This window comes from Zonotrichia leucophrys, chromosome 1, assembly GCF_028769735.1.
Source record: "Zonotrichia leucophrys gambelii isolate GWCS_2022_RI chromosome 1, RI_Zleu_2.0, whole genome shotgun sequence".
Classification (NCBI taxonomy): domain Eukaryota; kingdom Metazoa; phylum Chordata; class Aves; order Passeriformes; family Passerellidae; genus Zonotrichia; species Zonotrichia leucophrys.
In genome coordinates, this window is record NC_088169.1 from 9417892 (window position 1) to 9442641 (window position 24750).

General features: G+C 39.2%; 1 protein-coding gene across 5 annotated transcripts in view; it reads right to left on the reverse strand.

Moving 5' to 3' along the window:
* SYTL5 (synaptotagmin like 5) overlaps positions 1 to 24750 on the reverse strand; it is an 82007-nt gene that overhangs the window by 19642 nt on the left and 37615 nt on the right. For 3 of the 5 annotated variants that reach the window (XM_064706754.1, XM_064706736.1, XM_064706746.1), the window contains exons 4-10: positions 15590 to 15702; positions 14209 to 14338; positions 12240 to 12365; positions 9091 to 9220; positions 7310 to 7439; positions 4972 to 5078; positions 988 to 1080 (exon numbers count right to left, since the gene is read on the reverse strand). In XM_064706754.1, the coding sequence (XP_064562824.1) occupies positions 988 to 1080; positions 4972 to 5078; positions 7310 to 7439; positions 9091 to 9220; positions 12240 to 12365; positions 14209 to 14338; positions 15590 to 15702 (829 nt within the window). The remainder of the gene's footprint in view (positions 1 to 987; positions 1081 to 4971; positions 5079 to 7309; positions 7440 to 9090; positions 9221 to 12239; positions 12366 to 14208; positions 14339 to 15589; positions 15703 to 24750) is intronic. The other 2 variants (XM_064706771.1, XM_064706765.1) reach the window with 1 other exon arrangement.

Here is a 24750-nt window from a genome sequence, read left to right on the forward strand (position 1 = left end):
CTTGCACAGAGACTGATGGGGGTGCACTCTAGAAAGGACAGTTCTTTGGTTATTTTCAAAAACAATAATTTTCTCATCTCTTTTAGTATTCACACTCATCTTTCTTCATCCTCTTCAGCACTCACACACTCTATATAGAGTTCGTGGCAACTTTGTGCAGTCCAAAGCTATTCTTAGACACATAAAGCCATAAATAAGAGTGGCCAGAGAGGATTCTCTGAAGACATTATCAGTTGCCCACAGATCCCAAAAATGAGGTACACAGCAGCTAGTAATAAACTAGACATGTCAAAGGCTGCTTTCATTATCTATTTTCTTTCCCAGTGATTAACAGACTGCATAATGAACAGCAGAACCTTCTTATACCAATTTTGTTGCTACCATCAGGTGCAGCCACCCCTTTATTGTCTCCAACAAAATCCCAAGCTCCTCTCCCCTGCAGTAAAGGGAAATACGCTCCAGATGTGGGTGGCACAGGAATCATGCCATGAAGAATGAGAGATACTGAGCTGGGGGATGGACAATGATACCATGGAAGTAGGATGTGTGCAAACACAGACAAATTTTTGTGTCCCAAGAACCTAAAAGATCAGAGAGCATTTTGAGAAGGAAACCCCTCCTCCCCAGCCTTGTCTTTGTTTCAATTTAATTAAGATCAAGTGCTCCTCTGCAAAGCTGAGCAGTCACACGCTGCAAACACCTATGGCTTGCCGTCTCCACATGTAAGCTTGAAAATAGCCCCAGCATATGAAGAAGTCTGCTAATGAGTATACAAAATAGTTTTCTCTTTCCATGCCCTGCAGAGAACAGCATTTTAGCTTTGAGCAGCATTAATAATATAATAGAAAGTCTATCTGAATGTTAAAAATTGTTTCTCAAATGTAGAATGAAAGATGAATATGATAAGTGATATGAAATAAATTCCTTTCTGGAGGAAATATGGTCTTTTGTGGAAGGACAATGCATGTATTCTACCCAAGATCTTACTGTTGATAATCCACTTGTCATATGTTCATGCTTTCTTGGATAACAAGAGGCCACTATGTCATCAATATCTTCTTCAGTTTCATCCAGATAGCCCTAAATGACAAACAGGCATTTTAGTTGTTGTGTTCTGCACTGTGTTTGGTCAGCCTCTGTCACTTAATTTTGGTTCACAAAAGTTTTCCACTTTAGGAAGATGGAGCTGGATGCACTCAAATTCTGTTCTGTAAAGGAATTTTGGTTCGCATTTTCCACATCTTTGCACAGACACAGAGCATAAGGGGGAGAGACAGCTGTGGTTTCAGGATTCAGTTGTTAAAGAACTGAAAATCTTCACACATAGACTTCATATCTTATATAAAGCCAGTTGATAAGCATTTTAAAAAGTAATTAAATTTCTGTATTGTATTAATAATTAAAAGGTGGAAAATAAGTTATTGCACAGCTTCAAATAGGTGCTTGAGTTTTAATAAGCAAGACTGAAAGCTTAGCATCTTTAACCTATAAACAGAAAAAAAAAATGTCATTTAAACACAGCAATGAAGTAAAATCTAAACCAAATCTTTAGATGTGATTGATGGTCCTAATGAGACTCTTAATTTTTACTTAAAATAACTGGAAAAAATACCAGCAGATAATTATAATCCTATTGGGTATAGCTTGGAAATCTCAGTGTTTCCCTAAGCCTTATGGTAGGCATATTTTGAAAGACTTTGTTTTTAATTTAAATGGAAGTCAGATTTTCAAGTTCCTTATATCTGCTTTGCAGCTATAAAAGCCTCACCTTTTGACCCACCTCATTCTCTATTGCTTAGCTGCCCTCACTCTTTGAAGCTAACCAGAGAAATACTGGATTCAAATTCAGGAGTCTCAAAGACTTTTGTGCTGATCAGCAAAAACAGAGCAGGCAGAAATGCTGCTGGAGAGTTGAATTCACAGTTTACATGAAAAAATTTCCAGCACATTTGCCATACTTTACATAAACCTGGCTGTTACTTCTCTTCTCCTTTGCTCCAGTCACTGAACTGGCTATGAAAGCACCTAAAAGTGATTTTCTATTACTGCTTTCCAATTGTTACTGCATATGTAATACTGAGCAGAGGGAAATCAGAACAAGATATCACCAAAATTTACATACTGAAGAAAACACTTAGCTTCATGTTCCTACCATGAGCTTGCTCTGTTGGTCTCTTTTCTTTCTGATCTTTTGAAGGCACTGTTAGTACCCCACAGAAGGGGGAAAAAAAAAGGAAATAATAGATACCTTAAACTAAACAAAAGGAAAAACCCTTGGAGACCTAGGCACAACAGCAAACTATTTCAGGGAGACAGACAGCTGAATCATTCAAAAGTAAAATCTCCCAGAAACCTGAAATAAACAAACAAAAAAACCCAACAAACTGCTCCACCTGTAATTGCTATTCTCCGCATTAAGATCAGATTCCAGGTGAGGTAGTCTAGTTTTAAATTTGGAACAAAAATATAATTTTCTTACTTGCCTATGGAGCAAGAAGAAGAAATTCTATACATGAAAATCTCTTTCCTTTACACTGTTGTATGCATACCAGTGAACTCGAAAATAAACAATGCTACATTTTTACTGCTAAATAATTAAACAGAGGCATAAAAAAAGTAAGGCAACATTTTCAGATTGGGCTGTTTCAGTCTAGACACTCAAATTCTAACATTGCTCCACAGTGTCCTAACAAGCGCTGAATACCAATTTCTGCCTGCAAACAGAAACCTGAAACTTAAAAAGAACAATTTACTTTAATATTTAACTTACTCTCTTAATTTATTTTGCACCAAAACGATTTAATTTCTCAGGAGTTGTTACAGAATTGCAACTATGTAATTGGTTGCTGTTATTAGCTTATTAAAGTTGGAGCTTGTAGGATATTAATCAGATGGTGTCCAGTGGGGGCTATAAATGCACATCATCCAATTACTCCTAAAAAAGCAGCTGAGCATGCAATGAAAACTACTTGGTCAGGAATTCAACACACACCTCTCCAGAAACGTGCTCACATTTGAACACAGCACTGGATTTAGCTGGTTCCCCATGCTCCTTGATAAATCTGTAGCACACCATGTGGGTTTTGGGGCTTGCCCCTTTCCATTATCAAAAGCAATATTAAATAGAGACGCAAAATATCCATTCAATTTTCCAGCTGATTTCTCTGTATGGGTAATGGTTTCCCTAATAAAGGTGCAAGCAAAGGACCTAAAAGCTTTTCCCATCCTTCCAGCTGATAAATTCCAGCAATCTGCATGTCCTGTTGACATGTGGCATCTCCCATAGCACTGCTGTCAGCTCCCATCACCCAGGAACAGGAGACTGAAGGACCTCAGCTGGAAGAGAAGGAGGTGTAACTCTAGTTTTCTCAGGCTGCAGGAGCTGTTGTTACCATCATACACCTTTCTTCTTTTCTCTTACATCAAATAAGCTAAATTCCAGCAGGAATACAGCTTTTATCTCAAATCACTGCTTCTATAATGAATATGAAGACTCTGAAGGACTCCTGTCAGACAAACTACCCTAAGTTTATGTGGTAACACAAAAGCTGATGAATGCAATCAATTCATTTCATAAAGCAGAGAAAGTGAGGATATGGGTAAAAGCAGAGATCTGTGAGTCCTGGTATGAATGAATTTTAAAGGGGAATTAGCACCAGACTCCAGAGCAGCTAAATCAAGGTTATGCTACAAGAGAGGTGTCCTTTGCTAGCCAAGAAGCTACAGAGTTGCAGAGATGCAATCTGAATTTCATTCGGAGTCAGCAAGAAAGAAATACAAAACAAAATCTCTGATTAAGAAGAGAACATTTAAATAGGGAAGGAAAGCCTCTCTGGATTTGTCATCTCTGGCAGCTGCCTCAGAGAAATATCTAATTTGTAGCAGTCAATTAGAGCACAGAACAGATATAAAGAATATGAAGTTCGCATTTTTGTATTTTGTGCTTTTCTTCTGCATTATTTCCAGCTTCTTAATAAAGAACACATCATTTTTTTATTACAACTTTAAAATTAACCACTTATTTTTTGAAGTTTTTTTTCCACCAACCCCTGACACACAGGAAGGTCTTTTGTTAATTCCTCAAAGATTAACCCAAAGCAATGCTGCAGGCACATTCTCTGGCTGTTACTAATCCAAGAAAAGATGGAAATCCCAACACATGGTTTTCCACCAAGACTCAAATTTCAACACCACAGGACGGGGAGATATCTGCCATGGCCAATCTTCTGGAAAGAGTATATGGAAGGGTGGGGCTTTGACAGCAGGCAAAATGCATCCGTTACCAACACACATTAGGGAACTATAGAATAAACTGTGATTAGATAAAGAATTATTTAAATAGTTTCCCCCCCCCTCCCATGCATAATTAATAAGCTTGGATGTTCTTTTATAGCATTGATGCACATCTGCAGATTGCCTGTCTGGGATATGTGCACAAAAAGAAATGGAAGTTGTGAATCACTTCAGGAAAAGCAGTCCATAGAATACACAAAAAAAAGGCATGGAGATGTATGGAAGAGTTAATAGGAAGATAAGGCAAGAAACATGGCCAGAAGAGAAAGTTGGGTCTTCCTGCTAAAAATAAAGAAAAATGGAAAACCAAACCAGATAGAGATTAAAGCCTTTATGAACTTTCTCAGCATCAAAATTAAAACTTATGCAAATATGAATTAACAGAATTTTGGAGCATGGGCAATTTAGTGCCTGGAATTTATTTTCAGGCTAGGTTTCTTTCATCTGTGAACTCAAACACTCAGCAAATTAACAACAAATTGGAACCATGACTGTTCATTGAAATCACTTTACAGCAAACTTACTCAGAGGATGACACTATTAAAAAACTCATTAAATATCCCTGAAAGAATGTCCTGCCTTACCCACATTTTATATAGATACACACACAGTCTTGATTTCATTGCTCCAAACAAAGAGAATTTCCACCAAATGAAAATTTCCATATTTATAACTCACCAGTTCCTGATCTAAGGCACTAGGTACAGATTTGCTTCTTATGCTCAGGGTATCCTCATTTCCTTCAGCGAAAGATTCACTCAAATCTATCTCAGATCTGCTACGGTCTGGGAAAAGAAAATATATAAATGTTGGCTATAGTTTGTACAGAAATATTCCATTTCATCTTCCATACAAGTATTGTCCCAACCCCAATAGTTTTTTAGCAAAAAAAATTAAAACAATATTTTAATTATCTGTCAAATCTATGGCAACTGAACATCACTATGATAAATGGAAAAAGAAATATGCTTTCTGATGCTGCTCAGTCTTCTGGGCAATAATTTTACCCCTGTACTATTTATATATCTAATCTGAATGTCTTCTGTGGATGATACCATGGATCATCAAGATTTTGACTTTGGTAGGCCTGCTAGCCTGGAATGCTCAGGTACTCCCAGTATATCCCAGTTGCCTGGAATGTTGCAAAACTCACTGTCCAAGTGTTCACAGTGATTGCCACATCTGCCACCACCACCACTAAAAACTCCCCAGCATGTGCATCACAATCAAGTACCTGGGGATACAAAGGGATGTAGAAAGTATTTCTGTCATTAGTGGTGTTCATGGTGTAGAAATTAGGAGGAAAATAATAGTTTTAACAGCTCCAGCAGTTTCTCTCAGTCCTACAGGCCTCTCATCCACTCTATAGCATAAGACATAGAAAATCTTTCTCTAAGGCCTCTTAGTCCTCCCCATATAAGTCTTTTGTGTGACTGTTTCAATATATTTAGAAAGAGAAGAGGGGGAAGAGAGTAATTTTAGATCCTGAAGGTAGGAATCTGAAAGGTTTTTAACTGTTCATCTTCTAGCAGCTCTACAGCTGATGTGGCAGGAAAAGTCACTGTCCTGAGCTTAATGTCCTTTGAGTTTTGCCAAATGCAGAGTCTGAGGCCTGTTCCCAAGTTTCTGTAGTTGCGCTCAGCATCCATCTGCTTTGGTAACATGAGGTCAGTTCTTATCTACCAGGAAAGATTCTATTTTGTAAGGCAGCAGGAACAGGAGAATTTTTGCTTCCTAAATAAGTAGCCATCTGTAACATCTCTGCCTGGAGTTGCACTGAACAATACTCTCAGGGAAACTCTGACACTTTCAAGCTGAAATGTCTGAGGTAAAGAGCATTGCCTCCTTGGATTAGCTCTGTGGGATGCACCTCTGGGTTTCTGCTTTGGGCTAAATCCAGCTACAACAGAGTGAGTCCTTCTGTGTTTCAGAGAGAAGCCTGCTCACCCAAACTCACCCCATCAGCCCTGCAGGAAGCTGACTGAGAGCCTGGGGGAAGCAAAAAACTGCAGGGTGCTCTTGCCTCCCATTTCAGAGAGGAAAAAAAGGATTTCCAGCCACTACTGCAAAGTGGCTGTGACAGCACCTTCCTGCGTGAGCCCTTTCTATTGACCAGCCTCCAATGAAATGAGGTAAATTACAGATGGATTGACTTGTTCAGAGCATCACATATAAAAATGAACAGACAAGAAGCCTGTGAGGGGCTAGTTCTCTAACCACACATTGTTTCCCAAATTTGCTTCTGGGCAAAGTGGCTGTGAAATGTAATGGCAGCATGTCACAGACATCTTTTCATGAAAAATCCTTTCCTTAGGATTTTTCTCCTGAGAAGATGAGGCCTCAGGAACAAAATGTAAACAATATTTGTCTGCTTCTGTGGAATGCAACACGTGCATCTGTGATTGGTCTCATAGAGTTGTTTCTAATTAATGGCCAATCACAGTGAGCTGACTCGGTCTCTGTCTGAGACACAAGTTTTTGTTATTATTTCCTTCTTTTTCTATTCTTAGCTATCTTTCTGATGAAATCCTTTCTTCTATTCTTTTAATATAGTTTTAATATAATATATATAATGAAATAATAAATCAAGCCTTCTGAAACATGGAGTCAGATTCTCATCTCTTCCCTCATCCTCAGACCCCTGTGAACACTGTCACAGCAGCAGCAGAGTAATGTTATATACAGGTAATATTTCATACAGGGGGACACACAGAGAATGATTGAACAACATGCAGTTGTGAATGAAATCTTGTAACAACTCTAAGAGCATGTGATTTACCTAACAGAGATGTTGTACCAATGTTTCTGGGATAAGGATTCCTTTTTTATTGTAAAACTTGTGAAGGGGTATGAACTTGATTAGTAACAGGGAAGGGTTTTCAGAATGAACAAGTTTATGAACCTAACATTTGGTCTTTCAACATGTTTCAAGAACAAAAGGAAAGGAGTCACAAGAATGGGTATAATCCTGTGATAATAAAGGCTGCCAGAAAGAAGAAAAAGACTTAATACTTGCCTGATGACAAAGATATCCTAGAAACTGCAATGGAAGGTGTTCCAGATGGTTTCCTGCAGTGCTTCTTTACTAAATCTTCAGGTACACTTTCACTTGCTGGAATGATCATGTCATTTTCCAAGCCTGTGTCCTGTCCAAGAGGAAAAATGCAAATCTAAGTTTATTCACTATTAGTTTATAAAAGCATAATTTCTATTAGATTCCAGAACCCCAAAGCTCCTTTAACATCCAGTCTATTACTGAATATATTTAGATTTCAGTCTAATCTGCTTTGCTTAGCACTGATGATGCATAAAATTAGCACAAAGATGGAATTCTAGCTTACATTCTGAGTTTGCAGCTGAAAAATCAGTGTAAAGTATCAGGGAAAAGCAACACTTAAATCTATAGGAAGGAAAGGAAAGACAAAGGAAAGGCAAAGGGAAAGGCAAAGGGAAAGGGAAAGAAAGGAAATAGGAAAGGAAGAAAGAAACTTATGTGTTTTGTACTAGCACAATGATTTCAGCCAGGGCAAAACCAAATACACTTGAACTAATTAAATTATGCCAGTATAACCCCTTAAATAAAGGCAATATCCTTGATATCATTGTGACCTCTTGCTTACCTGTAAAAGAAAAGCTAAAAACATAACTCCATCTAAATTAAATGGATTTTTCAAACAAACCTAATGTACTTGAAAACAAGTCAGTCTATATGCCTACAAGAACATAAATAAAACAACTATTCATTTATTTACAGATCCCAAAACTGCTCTTCATAAACACTAACTTATTTTTTTATTAGACAACATATTAGAACAAGTATCTGGAAGTCAGAAAGAAAATTGATGTGTTCAACAGTGCTCTGATCTAATACTCCACAAGAGGCCTAACAGCACATGAGAGGAATTGTTCTGATAACGTTTATCACACATTTTGTGTTATTGAATAATTTATGCAGAGCCCAGTGTCCAAGTCCAGAAAAAACTAAAATGAGTTTGGCCTGATTTTCTGCAAGGGCTGGACTTGCAAAATTCCCCTTAGCAGTCAGTGGGAGAATGCTAGATTGTGCATGCTTGGAAGTCATCCTTATTTTACAGCACTTACTCAAGGCTCCAAAGTGCCAAAAATGCTTATTCCATCCCTTGTGACTCCCAGTTCAGAATCTGTAATTCATCATCCAAAGCAATTTTTAGGCAAAAGAGAAACGCCTGCTAACCCAAAAACCACATCACTGATAAGAGCACAAGGAGCTCTGCTCTGGCAGGGACCTCCACATGAGAACTGAGGCAGAAATCAGACTTTCTCTGTCAGGCTCATCCTTATCAGTGCAGGGTTGACCCTCAGCCAGAGGAATAATCTACAATGACTCCATGATTTCAGAAGGCTGAACAATTGCTTTATTAAGCTATACCATATTATTTTACACGCTATACTATACTAAAACTATACTACTAATGTATTAAAGAAAAACCCACGATCCTTTCAGACAGTCATGACACAGCTTTGACCTAATTGGTCAATCAGTCCAAACAACCATCAGCAGAGTCCAATTAACAAATCCTGTTGGTAAACAATCTCCATAAGAAATTCCACACATGCTAAATAGCAGGCACATAGAGATAAGAATTGTTTTCTCTCCTCTCTCTAAGCTTTCTCACTGCCTTCCCCAGGAAAAATCCTGGGAGAGAGAATTATGTCTCTCTCTATTCAAAGAGTATGTGAATAGCACATATTGTTCCTTTCCTGCAAACCAGCCTCCCAGGGCAGATCCAGCCCTGTGCCCCCGTTTGGTGCCCTTACCCCGCTGCAATCCGCTGTCATGCTGCGCTTGGGAGAGCGTGCCAGGGAAGCCTTGGCAGTGCTGCCTCTGCCCCTTGCCTGTCCTGCAGCAGCCCCTGCACTGCTGCTGCCCAGGGAGAGCGTGCTGCCTCTGCAGAGGAGACAGAGGAGGGAAGGGTTATTGCTCTGAGCAAAGCCAGGCAGCTCATTGAGCAAACCATGGCAAGGAAAGCACTGTGCTAACTTTGCGAGAGTAACAGAGCCCTGGTGGGCTGGGGGATCACCTGGAAAGGAAAAAAATACAGGCAAAGATGAATTACAATTGCTTTACACATGCAAGTCATACAAGTATTGTCAGTGCTTCTAGCAGAACTGCGGATGCCTTAATGGGCAGCTCCTGTCCAGGCTGCAGGAGCTGTTTGTCCCTGTTCAATCCATACTACATTCTCATCCAGCAGGAGAAGAGACAACTCATGCAACCTTCCTACCAGGCTGTTCCACTGGTGTCAAGGGAAACGACAGTAACATGACATCTCTGGATGCTTTACAGCCAATTTAATGCCAGCACTATCTCCAGAAACTCTAAAATCCTTGCCCATCCATCCATCCATCCATCCATCCATCCATCCATCCATCCATCCATCATCCATCCATCCATCCATCCATCCATCCATCCATCCATCCATCCATCCATCCATCTTTCCATCCATCCATCCATCCATCCATCCATCCATCCACCCATCCATCCATCCATCCATCCATCCATCCATCCATCCATCCATCCATCCATCCATCCATCTCCAGAAAAACGCCTACTTATTCACTGTCCTGTTTCTATGTAGTTTTTTTTGGTGATGTGTTTTTTTGGTGTTCAGTTGTAACTGTAGACCCAAACCAGCTGAGTCTTTCAACCAATGTAGAAATTTAGGAAGGCAGGACAGGTCTTCTTGGAGGTTGCACATTAGTAAAATGTGAAAGAGTTAGTATTAATTAAAGTAATTAGTAAATTAGTATTTTAGCATAAAAGTATTAGTAAATTAGTAAAAGAGACAAAAAAATCATTTGTGACCAGCACACCAGACTCCAGTTTCTGTCTAACATCACAACAGGTGAAAATTTTTCCATGGAACATTTTCTGTTAGAAAGTACTGGTAAACCCATGTGAACACTGAGGATTAGAAAGGGTGCTCTGTTGCACTTTTTAAGGCTTTTTAAACAACAAAAATTATTTAAAAATTATTTTTAAATAGCAGACTGATATTAAGGACACATTTAAAAATGTGTCCTTAATATCAGTCTGCTATTAGAGAGAGATTGGACACATTTCATATAATAAGTACAAACCAGAAAAATGGTGTTGTGACTATGCCAGGTTTGGTAGACAAGACCTGAGTGCAGTGGGGTGAAGTGCCTGTGTAAACAAGCCTTAAATTCCCACACTATTTCTCCTATGAGTATCCTGACCTGATGCAGCCTCGCAGTTCATTCAGCAACAAAAACATTTATAGCATTTAGCAGTAAACATTTTTGCTGGAATAGAAATAAACCAGAAGAGGTGAATTCATGGTCTAGGTTTCCCTGTTCCCAGCTCAATACATCTTCTCTTAAACAGAAACATTAAAAAAAGAAGAAGAATTCTCTCTTGGTTTTCCTGCTTGTAGGTGAAATACTTCCAATTTTGACAATATTACTCTGGGCTTTGGCAAAGGACACCAATATCACGAGGTGAGAATGAGATGGCAAGTGGAGAAGTTGTTGTGATAATGACTCAATACCCCTTAATTTAACAAGTCTTGCACTCTGGCTCCGAGAAACAGCTAGGAAATGATTATTTATGTGAAAGTGAAGCAAGGCAATCAAAGATAAAAGCTGTCTTTATAGACTACTTCACTCCTAAATCTGTACAGAGGGTTTATCAGGTGCTGAATTCCACCACCCAAACAAAATTATTTTGTTTCATTTATGGTTAACTGCATGATGACTTTCTTGTAGTTTGGCACTCAAAAAGGGCTGCACAGACCTCTTACAAGCATCCCTTTGTCCTTATCCTGGCAAATTCAGAGAAAGATACTAATACTGCATAACCTCAGTATTAAGCAGCACAGACACCAGATCCCAGAGGTTTTGTCTCTTACATCCTTTACTCATCTCTACTCTATTCAATGAAAATGCAGAAAACGAGCAAAAATTCTACTTCTGGTCTCATAGAAGTCAGGTATAAGTCTGTTGGGGTATAGAAGGCCTAATAAGCTTAATGAAAATAATTACTGAACTGGAATGATTAATGAAAACTAGCTTGAAAGCTGGATTGGCTGGTAGGTGCTGCAGCACCCAGTGGAAAAAAAAAAGAAATCAAATTATCAACAAGAAATCAAGAAGATTGTCACCATCAGCTTTAGACATATTGCAGAACATATAGAAACTGGGATTTGAATTGTAGGTAACAAAGAGAAGCAAGTTCTTGCCTGAACAAGAAGGTTTATCTATGTGCATACTAAAGTCCATGATGTTCCTTTTACCTGTTATCCTTTGTTCCTGCATATCTCTTTGGAAACACTAGTTTAGAGACAGGAAATTGCTATTACAACTTACAGCAAATTGTTATTATTTTGTTAATCCAAATTGTAAAATTGCTAGGTGTGTGCACCTGAACAAAAAATGTGGGTTTATATCCAGTATGGCTGTCTAACTGAACAAGAAAACAGTGAGCTGGTTTTTGGCTTCATTTGGAAGGTAGGACATGACAGGAATGTTGCTCCTGGAATTTTATAATGCCATCAGAGACACTAGCAGAGATCTGTTAAACCCAGAAGAATTATAAAATGACTGGGACAATAGTCATGGAAAGAGAAGGGCAAACAGCCTTTGAAGAAAAAAACATAAATTACAATCAATTAACATTTCATTAGTAAATAAAACCAAGGAGCCTCAGTTCTGTAACATGAACACAACTCATCCTTTAAAATCCAGAAAACAAAACCAACGTACTGACATCGGTCACCAGCTGAACACGAAGAGAGTAAGATAACATGAGTGGAGACAATTTTTTTGCTTGTTGGGTGTTTTTTGGTGTTTTTTATTTGTTCCCAGACAGCACCCAAGGAGACAGAGCAGCCCAGGGCCCTGGCCCTGGGTTGGTCCCAGCAGGAGCTGTCCCGGACTTTGCTCACCTCTCAGAGCTTGCAGCTGATTTGCCTCCACGCAGACCTGGGCTTTCAGCCTCTGAGCCTGTGCTCCTTTCACCTTCATCCTTTCCATATGTGATTTCTCCTTTGGTAACTGCCCTGATAACCCTCCTGTTGAGAACAGGGAATAAAAGATTTTGTGATAAAAGTTGTGATGCATACAGTCCAGTAATTTAATCTAACCTATGGACAACTCTGGATATAAAGGTCAACAAAGCACCAAGTCTGGTTATGAAACTAGTTCCTGGGGGAAAAACTTTGTATTTACTAGAAACTGCATTTTAAGACACCAAAACACTAAAACATTCCTGCTATTCAAGCTTAGAACCAGAACTGCCTCTTCTGAAAATTAATCTTTTTGGGGGGGGGGGTGTTTATAGTTAGGAAAGTATTTTTGACTAAGTGTGTGTATTTTCTCTAGAAAATTATGCTATGTATATTTTCTCTTTAGATATTTCTAGAATTATATGCATCAAAAGCCCTAAACAGGCCATTCCTAAAAAAACAGAACATCACCCCCTTATCCTGCAAAACATGACCTAATGGGACAGAAATGAATGAAATTAAATTTTGCAAAGTAATGGTATTCCTCATGACCTTATAAACCACAATAGACTGAAAAGTTATCCCATTACGCTGTCAGTAGCAGCTGGCGCGAAATGAGCCTTGCAAAAAGAAATCCACTCATGAGATACACACACATGGAACCTGAGGGAGGAAGAATCAAGCAAGGAAGAGGGACAATAATGAAATATTTCTAAAAGACGCCACCAAATATAGTAGGAAAAGCAAGCCAAATTCTTGTAGGATTAAGTTTCTGTTGTGGGGAATGTCACTACCAAAAACATTTCTGTCCACAAACAGAAACAGCAGCACTAAATCAAATAAAAATTATAAAAATAATTGTTTCTTGTAAGGGAATATGATTAATTGGTGTGCTTAAAGGATTTAAATGGAAGGAGGATTAGAAAAGTAAACTTTAATGCCCTCTTAGTATAGCTAGCACTTAGCATGACTCAGAGCAAAATCTAGGTCTATTATAGAGGATTCCTTAGACTGGTTCTTTCTTCACTGTAGTTTAAGAGGCTAGAGGCATTCTGAAGCTCTTTTTCTCTATATTAAAGAGAGATAAGTCACTGGTGTTAATTTCTGGAGTCACTGGAGCAGGTAATTCCATGCTCATCTCTCCTTAGAAGTAAAAAACCCATGGAAAGCATCCACCTGCCCTTTCTCTAGGATCTCTGATAAAATGTGCTCTTTATTTCAACAGTAACAAAGTTTTCCAAATGCCATTGAGGCTTCAGCCATGATACTAAACTCCATTCAGGTTTTCTTCCCACTCACCCAATAGCCCCCAGCTAGGTCCAGACACTACTTGTGCAACCACATGGTCAATGCATTGGCTGTCCCCCCTGAGAGTGAATGCCCCTCAAAAGGCCAAACTGGGTTAAACCCTGCAGGATGAGCAGCAGCAGCAGCAGCTCTGTTTATTCACTTTCACACACACATTCTTAGGCTGTACTTGCACAGCTGGAAGCTCCAAGGAAAACTTGGGAGCCAAACTGACCAGTATACATAAAAACCAGGTCCTACAAATGCAAGTTTTTGCGTTGGCTTCTCTGGCAAGCCTGCCTTTAAGGACACCCTGTTACTTCTGGGTAGAAACAAGAAAAATCCAAAAGTAAAATTGTCTGTTTTTTCTGCTACCTTTATAACTGAAGGAGAATTGCTGATGCATTTCCCAGGAAACAGCAATTTAATTACAGTAAGTATGCCTTTAAATGAAGGCAGTTTCTAATCCCAGGAAGTTTGAGGCTGATCTGGAAGACTGGAAGAACTCAAAAGAAAATCTATCCAACCATATACAGCTAGTTTTAGATTTATCAGTTTTCAAAAAAACCCAAAACCCAGAAACCAAAATAAAAGCCAACAACAACAAAACCAAAGGATTTACCCAATCTTTCTAGGTCTGCTAAAGACAGATTTGTGCCCATTTGTGGAGCAGACTGGTACATCTGGCTTTTCTTCAGTCTCTTGGGGTTGATTTTTGAATGTTCTTTCATCATCTGTATTGGAAACTGTGTCTGCAGTAGAGGGAGAAAGAAAATAAAAGGTGAACCTCTGCACAAATAACACAGCACATCAAACAACCTACAAAAACAGATAATGAAAAAGCCTTGGGGGATCTTTGTAATAAAATAAAACTTTGGCTTGAGATGTTCCTCATTACCAGCTCTTGAACTACATTTCCAGATTTCTCAGTGACAATATTTAATAACCAAAGGACCTGAGATTTAATTTTGAAATGTACAGTATCTTCTGTGTTGAATGAAAGAATGTCTTCATAATTAAAATGTTTGTTTACCTAGGAGCAAGGTATGGGGAAAATGGCTTAAATAGATTTTTCAATATATCTATCAAGTATTAAAAAATGACATACCCAATGTGACCACTGAAATAATATCAAGGATTTATACACTTGCCATCTTTACAGTTTCTGAGGCACAGTAATATTGGCAAGGTCTGTATTTTCCAAGGAGCAAGTTTGCACCATGAATTTTTTCCAGTGGCAGTAAACCAGTCCCTCCCCTTATAAGCTAGGAGAGAAAACTGGGCATAAATTCTGCATCTGAAACAGACTACCCAACAGCTTCTGTGTTCAGAGTGAAGGAGTTAAATGAGTACAAATCAGCATTCAGGAAAAACTCCACAACAGAGGAGTTTCTTACACCAGAAATTTCTTACACCAGAGATCCTCTGTTACTCTGCAAGGTACCAGAGCAGCTCACACACCCCAGGCTGTGCTTGGTCAACACAGACAGACAGACAATTTACTGTACTTAAAAGTGCAGGTGCAGCTTGTTTGAGATACTTGGGCAAAGAGAAAATCTGAATACCAGGTAGCCTGGATATAACCCATGATCCAACAGACAGCACAGGATCTCAAATTCACCTTTCTTCTTCAGAGTCGAAAAAGAAAATTTGAAGGATTTTTACACACCACTGTCACAAATAAGACAGCCAAAGGCAAAAAAATGACCAGGCTGAGATCTCTCCATACAGCCAAACTTCCTGGCAGGAACTGAGAACAAACTTTCTCAGTTTGGACAGTGAGTTTTTCAGCAGCTCCCTATCTCCACAGAGATACTTCTTTCATACAGGCCTTACCTTTCCTGAATATTACTCATTCATAAATCACTGTATAGGCACTAATAAAAAATTAAGATTAAAATACTGATTATATTTCAGTCAGGAACAAAATACAAGTCAAACACTCAAGAAACAAGGTTTTGAACTTATAAACCACAAGCAAATCTCCCTCTCAACATCCCTACCTGGGAATTTGTGAAGGATTGACTGTCTGACAACATCAGTTCCAAGATTTGATTGTTTGAAGCGCTTTGCTCTCTCTTCAAAAAACCATTCCCCTGTCACTATCCGTAGCTCTCTGTAAGAGGAAAATGAGAAAAGCCAGAGACACATAAACATTAACAAACTTGGCCAGCCAAAGCTACTGCAGTTATCAATCAGCTGCCACACTCACAAATTCTGGGCAACATTTGCACTGTTCAAAATAAAGTGTAGAGAGATTGATTGTAGAGCTTGGAATAATAAAACACTTAGCAGAAAAATATCACCTTCTTTGTGAATGGAAAGGAATTTTTAGTAGATGGAAATTTACTTGGCAAAAACGTGTTCCAACCACGTTTACAAGATTTCTGTAAAATACACAGAACATTCTGCCATCCTAGTCTTTTGTGAACTACTCAGTGTCACAGTTTCCAGTATTTCCAAAATGACAAGAGACATAGAAACAGCAACACTGGATTGAGGAAAATTCCCCACCAAAGTTCCTGCCAGATGAGTCAGCCTTTCATGGACCCTATGTGGTTATAGAGAGGTTGCTCCAAGTCCATATATATTTTTCATTTCTAGTTTTATATGCTGACACTATCTGCAGCTCCTTCACATGGCAGTGCTGCTATGAATTAGCTGTGTGTCAGCAGCTCAGAGCAATGAAAATTTGTCTTTTCTGCTGTTCTGGATGATGCTGCTTTTTCTGGTTTCAAATTATTTTGCCTATGCTAGCAATTAAAAAAACCTGTACTGGCATTGCTGAGTTTTTTGCTGGGTATGTTTTCATGCTGGTTGTTTGCCTTTTCCTGAATTAGTTTCATTATGGCACAGCATCGCCATTTCTACTGTCTCACTACACACACTTAATGGTAAAAAGCTACTAACCATGAATACTCTAATAAAAAATGTAAACAAACTAATAACCCCCAAACATTAAAAACTGATTTAGCTCCAGACTAAATCAGTTCCTGCTTACTGTTCATGTTCCTGCTTAGTGTTCAATAAGAAAACTTTCAAACCTCTACTGGAAAAGAAATCATCCAGTCCCTTGGGCATGAAAATTACTACAGATGGATTTAGAGCACTGATCAATATCTTCACTATTAAGTTATTTCTGAGTCATACCTGAATGCAGTCTTACTTGAGAAAATACTAAAAATTACAGAATAATATCCTGACACTGGTAAAAAGACAAATATTATCAGTTTGTCCTAACCTGTTAATGAATCATGCACCTTTTATGACTTACTAAAAAAAAACAAATTAGAAAAATCAAAATCCCAAATACATGTCCACAAGCATAGAAATAGATTATTGCCTTATCTTGTTGTTGCAGACTCCTAGTGAAAAAGCTCTCCATAATTCATCATCTTGGTCACTCAGTCATTGTGAAAGGTATTAAATAAAATCTTTATGCTTCAACTGGAAATTTTTAAATTACTTCTGTTGGTTCCAAACACTGAAAAGGATTCACTTCATTAGAAACTATGTCTGGCCTGCTGGTGTAACAAATGTCTTTTTCTCAGAACGTGTATTTTCAGAATTCTCTAACAGCACTTACTTCTCTGTGCAGTTATTTTATTGCAAGACTTCTGACATGTTTAATGTTTTGTATTGAACCATAAACCTTCCAGAACCTTTCACTACACCATCAAATTGCATTGCAATGTGAATGACATATCACATTGCAGTATCATCTAGCCAGTAAATTCATTTTTTTCCTCAGTCAATACCAAGTTTGATCACAAAACTCCACAAGGACTGCTTTCCCCTTGGATGGAGATTTCACCCATCCCTGATATCTTACCAGAAATACTTAACTTAATCAAGGTCAGACAGAACACTGCCCACATCCTAATCCAGAGGAGCATCTTCACCCTGAAGGAGCTCTGACACCCTGAAGGAGCTGTGACCTTCCCCCAGGGTTCCAGCAGAGTTGGAGAATGCTGCACCCAGAGCTCCAGGTTTTACAGCCAAACCCTGCAATTGTTTCCACATAGCCCTGACAGTGACACCACCTGGGGTACTGTGGTTCATGGAGGGGCAGCTCTTTGCCACAGAGCCCCTGGAGAGCCATCTCCTACATTTTCTGGCCAGATGTGAACAGTGATGAGGGAAAGGAAACTTCTGATGTTTCCTCTTTCAGCCTGGTGGAAGGGTGGCTGAGACCAGAGCATGCTTGTTTTACTGTTCAGCAGTTTTGTGATCTGATGTGGAAATTTGAGCCTGCAATAGCAGGATCAAGAGCTCCGGGAGAAGTCTAGGGGCTGGAGAGACTGAAGGAGCTCCAGACAAGGAAAGGATGGCTGGGGCAGCTGTGGAAGGAGACCAGGATGGAAGTAGATGGAGGACTTTGGGCTGTGCAAGGAAGGATCAGCAGTGCTGCTGCTGGTGGAGGCAGGTTCTCCTCAGCATCCATCCCTGGGAGAGGGCCCTTGTCTCCTCCATTCCACTGTGGCATGGGACCTTCGAGCTCACCCTCAGACTCCCTCTCTGTGTCCCCACTCCATCCTACACCTGATCCTCTGCTGCCTCTCTCTGGTAGGAAAGCAGCCTCCAAGATGGGAAAGGCTGGCACCAGGTTTTGGGGAAGGAGAACTGCACAGAAGGACTTTCCCTTCCTTTGCCACCCCTGCGTAACTACTGAGCCAATACTCATCTTCCTCAAAATGTAGGCTTTGCAGGGAAGGGACAGATCAGTTTATTTGGGCAACAACAGCTGATTCCTCTATCTTCTGGCAAAGGATAACTAAGCAATCTACTTCTCTTAATAATCTCTGTTATCTGCAAGCTGCCATTATCAAACAGCCCCAAATTACACAGACTGTGCCCTCTTGCTTAGCCAAGGATGTTCCTGGACATTGCTGGCAAACACAAATTGGGCCCCAAGGAAAGAGGAGGGTGCAAATCCCTTTTTCAGGGCTGAGAAGGCAAAGCAGTGTGACAGTCACTACACTGGCAGAGCTGAACCTTGTGCCCATTCAGGTAATGACCCCAAACTGAACTGCCCACCTTCCCCATCAGACTGATGTTATTAAAATCCACCTTTTTAATGAGGTGCCAACTCCTTGCTAGGGGTGCTCTGAAGAGGCTCACACCCATTCTGCTCTGACTTCACCAGAAGAATGGGGTCTGAGGCATAACACAAACTACCTCAGCTGAGTCTCAAAACATGGCAAAGTGAGGGAGAATTGCCTTGCTTCAGTCAGGTGCTTCATACCCTCTGGCCAGCCCTGTTTATCCACAGTGAAAGGGAAAAAACAACAGGCACTGACATCCAGCCATTGTGAATGCTGCATGAAACAAGAGACCTCAGCCCTCACTTCAGACCTTCATTCTTATTTCCATCAGTGTTACGGTCTGTCTTCAGATCCTGAATTCAGCTGGCAGAACATTTTTTGCAAAAATGTTCTCACTCAACAGATCATTTCTACAAAAATATCACTTTCTAATGAAATAAAGGGAAAATCCCCAAGCTTTGCAGATTTGAATTTCTAGTGCACTACTAGTGGATGTATTTTAGATGTATGCTGAACAATTCACACAAAGACTTCATGTTCATGTTATCTTTATCACTCATACATGTCAGGAGTACCTATTAAAAGAATTTTTGCTCTACACATAAATAGGAATTACTTCAGATCAAATGATTTTCTAAGTCTCTGACTTGAAGATTGAATTTAAAAATTGCTTTTGACATTCTGAATCAAAAAGTTGAAGAGCAAGAATTAAACAGTCTTATAATAATAATAATGCTATTTTCATGCAATTATGACAAGGGGACTCTCTCTCTCCTACTGAGATAGAAGAAAGATGCACTATTTCAGATACAGGATTAAAATGAGCCCTTTCTATCTAAAGAAAATGAACCCTTTTTGTCTTTCTATTTACTCAGTAGCACATTGAATCAGTAGCTTGCTTGCTGAACCTGCTTGCAGGTTTGGCTTTGGTGTTTGCAAAATGGGCCCAAGGTCCATGCAGACTGCAGATCATGGTATGTGCATGCATTTCTGTACTTTCTCAGTTAGATGTAGCTCATGATGTAAACAACATGTGTAATTTCTGCCAAAGTAGGATTTAGACAGGCCTTTCAAGGTGTTTAGCAGATGCTGAAATCAGTAGCTTTAGAAAAAAAGGAAAACAGTATTATAAACTCTAATAACAGCAATTTTTGCATGATTGCTCTTTCCTACGCTCAGAACAGATAGGAAGATTAACATTCAGGCAGTTCAGTTGAGTAACAAATACTTTAGGGATCAGCTAAAGTCCTTCTACATTAATTACTGATCCACCTACTCCCATCATCATGGGAGAGGGAGCAGGGATGGTTCCCTGCTTCTTCCCCCTCTGTGATCTCCCACTAAACAAATTAATGACACTCTGCTCAGTTTAGAAACAGAACCCATAACCTATGCCCTGCCCCTCAAAAACTCAGATTTTCCACTCTCATTTCTGTGAGGCACTTCATGGTTAATAGTCCTAGTTAATAATAAAAAATCCATTTCAGATGGAAAGACCCAATTGTGACTTTCAATTATTTCTTTAGGGCAAAGCCCCACACTGGTAAAACAATTTCCTGTCCATTTGATCATCTTGTCTAACTCACATCCACAGCAGATGCAAAAGATTCAGCCTACCTTCTTTCCATCCCTGTTTCTCAAGTTATTTTACTTCCTCCTCAGGAAGAAAATGTGGGGGAAAAAAAAGCAAAACGAAAGGCTGGATAAAATTCAGCCCATGTTTGAACATAGCAAAGCCCTTATCATATACCCTCACATATCCCTATCTTTGTGTTCTACTCCACACAGTATTTTCTGCAACAAAAATTAATTCCACTGTAAGTTTTATTATGCTGTGAGGCTATTAGACAGAATTTTTTGACCCGGTGAAAAGAAGGCAAACTTGCATAGAAGTTACTAAAATAAAATTATAAGAAATTTGAAAAGCATTTGCATAGTAAAACATTGGAAATGCCTCTATTTTTAGGCTCCTAATGGGAATAAATGTTACTAAGAGATTCTGATGAATTTTCATGACATGTTAAGACAGCATAATTATTTCAGAGATTAAGATAAATTTTCCATTACTGCTTTGTTCTGCTGTAATAGCTTGAGCTAACTAGACATTTGACATATAAAGGCAGTGCTCTCAGTTATCTAGACACCCTTGCAATGGGAAGTACAGACAGCATCATGGTGTGAAATCTGCCCTTCAGAAGACACCTGGAAGAACTCTAGTTTCTTCAATCTATTGATCATTTTGTCTGCCAAATTTAAAACACAAAGTGATCATAATTTAAGAAAATGTAGAGGGGAAAAGATACTTTAATGGAAAGTTTCTCTTTTAACACCCATGTTTGAAAGTTTCTGATGACCTCAGCTCCTTGTATGGAGGGAATGGAGCAGAAATCTTCCTTCTTCAGGTGCATCACTACATACAGGCTTGATTTACCTCATTAAATAGTGCAACAGCACAACTATCAAACAAAATCACATGGATAAGGACTGTCTTGTTCTCTGACCTTTGCTGGAGAACTGAGTTTGGCTAAACACTCTAATTCCTCTTGATCTGTAAAAGCTTTGTCTTGAGACTTTATATTTTCCCTGGTAATAACACCCATGAGGGACAAAATCCAACTGAATAATTTTCTCTTTATGGGCATTCAAGGGAGATATAATTTGACAGTAACTCTAAACTGTAAGACAACTTACATATAAACCTGTTTATTATACTTAAAAATACTGATGAACCTCTGTCACTATTCAGATTCAAATATCTTTCCTCAGATTCACTAAATTATTTTTGAAAGCTTTTCAGAATGTAATTAATGTATTGTAACAAGCTTCCCCATCACCAGAAGCTGTTTTTCAGGCAAGTCTGTCTCTGGAGAAATGGCAGATGAAATGCTCTAAGTATTACTTTATAGAAGTCAGGTTCTCTTGTTGTCAGATGATGTTCTGATTGACAGACAAACAAAGAGATTGTATTATTAAATGAACTCGTTTCTCACCCCTACAGCCACCATCATGTTAGTATGTTGTGCTTGGGTTTTTTTTAATTTATTCAGATAATAATATTATGTTTTACCACATACTCATAAAATTGGCATATTGAAATTACTGTTCTCCAAATCAAAGTGAGCAAGTTTGCAGTTTGCCACCATTTTTTCCCCTTTTTGTGGCAGCTGGATATAAATCCACCATTACTCTTAAAGCAATAACAACTTTTGATCCCAGGCCATGATCCCATTGATGCCAGGACAAAAACCCCTTTCACTGTTCTGAAAGTATCCCAAACTCCAGTGTTAGGACTGGACAGGCAGGACTCAAAAAGCTCATAAGGAAAGAAATGTCAAAATGTATTAAACAAAGCAACAGGCAGAAGGTGGCTGATATTACCTACATTCTTTTTACTGACACAATTGTTTCTGCCACCACTCTGGATTACCTGTGTAATTCTAGGTATTTCTGCAGTAATTTGAGCAGTAGATGTCTCTTTGAATGCCCACACTCCCCACCTAGTACCAGACTTTCTGCTCTGACACCAAATGTACTCATTAGGTTTTCCAACAGTTCCAAAAATCTTCTAGACATGTTCCTGCAGCTGTAATTCATGACTATGAGAAGGGCTTGTACAAGCAACTGTTATAACCATCACCTTAAATAGAACTTAAAGGACACTCTTGAGCACAATTTGGGGAGCAGAGGCATGAAGTAGCACAGCACCAAAATTGTAAAGGGCTCACAAACACTTCTCCCTGACTTTTAAGGGTCTCACAGTCTGTATGACAACAGACATCACATCACAACAACAGTTTAACCTGGCTCTGCTAATGGAACAGCTCAGCAGGGGATGGAGTCAATACAGACATCAACATAACCAAGGCTGCTAAAAAAGGGACAAAGGAGAGAGACAAATATAAAAGTGTTCCAACACTCTTTGGAAAGCATGGTAAAGCAGTCCAATTTGACAGACATAAACACTGCATGTAGGTCAATGCTACAGAGCTAAAAGATTTTTCTCCTCTTCCTACCTTTTCTTTGCTACTTATAAAACATAAATGTCCCTTAACACTGTATTATTTTCTCTTCCTTGCCTTCTGCCTTTTCATCTTGTCAAAGGCCCTATTAACTTAATCAGCTCCTCCAACAAATGTAATTAAAAGAGCCTAAAAATCCTGATTTCCCCTGCATTTCTCACTTGGTAGAAAAGCAGAACTGAAATAATTTAAATGAGAACTATGCACAGTAATGTAACTGAAATGCCTTTCCCAAACTTCCATCTCCACACTGCCCACACAGAAGATTATCTCTCTGTGTACTCTCAGCAATGTAAAAGACATTTTACATATCACTAACTGACTGTCATGAAGTCTTGCAGAAACAAAAATAAAGGAGAGAGAGCTTTCAATTTAATAAAGATATTCAACATGGACAGAATGTTAGCACTTGAAAAGTTCAGCGCTTTGCAAGCAAATTACCCCATGGTGTGTAATAACCTGATGGCAGGCTTCAACCAGAATTAATTGTCAGGATGGTTGCTGAGACCACTGCTTGGCTCACAGAGCTGCAGCACAATCAGTAGAAGCAGGGGTCACACAGACTTTGAGAAATTGCCTCACTCATCTCTCAGCCCCAGAGCAGGACCATCCTTACTGAGGCCATCATGCCAAGAGAGGTTTATCCAACCTGTTGTAAAACAACATTCTGCAACCTTTCCAAATTATGCCAACATTCACACCATCTAAATTACATCCTTTCACTGCAATTGAAGTATCACATTAGTCTTCCTACCCAAAGAGGGGCCTTGGAACAACCTGTAAGCCACATTCTGTAGATTTAAAACTCAGATATTTTCTCTTGCCTAGGCTGAACACTTGTGACTCCTTCTATTGCTCTGGACATCCTGTGTGCTAAGTTTCATTATTTTCTGCTGAACTTTCTCCAGGTGGCCAGTATGAATTCTGATACACAGAAATGGGCAGGTACTCTACATAAAAGAGGATTTTATAATGTATTTTATAAGCCATAATTTGGCTTGTACATCAATGTGTGATGCTCAATTTTTCTGCAGTGGAAAATTCTGTTGATTCATGTTCAGCTTTTATCCAGTACAATACCCAGATCCTTTCCTAAGGAACAGCTGCAGAAGCTGTTTTTATTCTCATTTTATGTTTCTGCAGCTGCATTTTTTCCCAAATGTAGCACTTCCACATGCCCATAGGGAGCCATCACTTGCTTTACCTTCAAACAACTTCCATAATTCTAAGTATCACTTTGAAACCCAGTCTTGTCCTTGAGCATGCCTGGAGCACCTTTTAGCTTTATGTCTCCTGCAGGTGTAACTGGCAAATCCATCTGCTGCATCAAGGTCCTTAACTAAAATATTTAACAGTAATAAGCCAGGAAATATTCGGCTCTATATCACTGGTTTTAAAAAGGGGTTTTTTTTATTTGTATGTGTGGTGCTTTTTGTTTGGGTTTTTTTGTTCGTTTGTTTGGGGTTTTTTGGACTTTGTTTTCTTGAGGGTTTTTTTTGACAGTGAAGTGTCCATGCTGAGAACAGAGCTTTACAATTTTCCTGGCAGGTCTGCAATCGCACTGGCAGAGTTTATTCCAGGGCACAGCTACCCTAATTTGTCAGCCTATTAGAAAGGAACAAGACAGAGTATCAAAAGGTTAACTTCAGCCAAGTTCTAAGACAGTAACCAATCCTCCTCTGTCACCTGTCAAAGGTGGAAATTAAATTGGTTTTGACATTACTTGTTCTTGAGCCAGCTCTTACTCCTCATCCTGTCACCTTTTCTTGGCTTTCAAACAACACAGCTACCGTTTGTTTCAGTGTTTTTAGAGAAATTAGAGGTATTGTGCCAGGGTCAACAAATCCCTTTTTCTTTTCTCCATTTTTAAAGAGCAGAATTGTGTTTGCTGTTCTCCATGCTGTCACCTCACTCGCACCCCATCACTTCTGAAAGGCACAGCACTGACATTATCCCAGGAACTGCTTGAGGCAAAGTACAGGGAGCTCAGCCAGCCCCTACTGATTTAAAATCATTTCACAAATCAAACAAGTAAACATTTTTTGTCTTACCAGGCAAGACACTGTCCTTTGGATGTGCCCCACAGGATGCAGAGGAGGT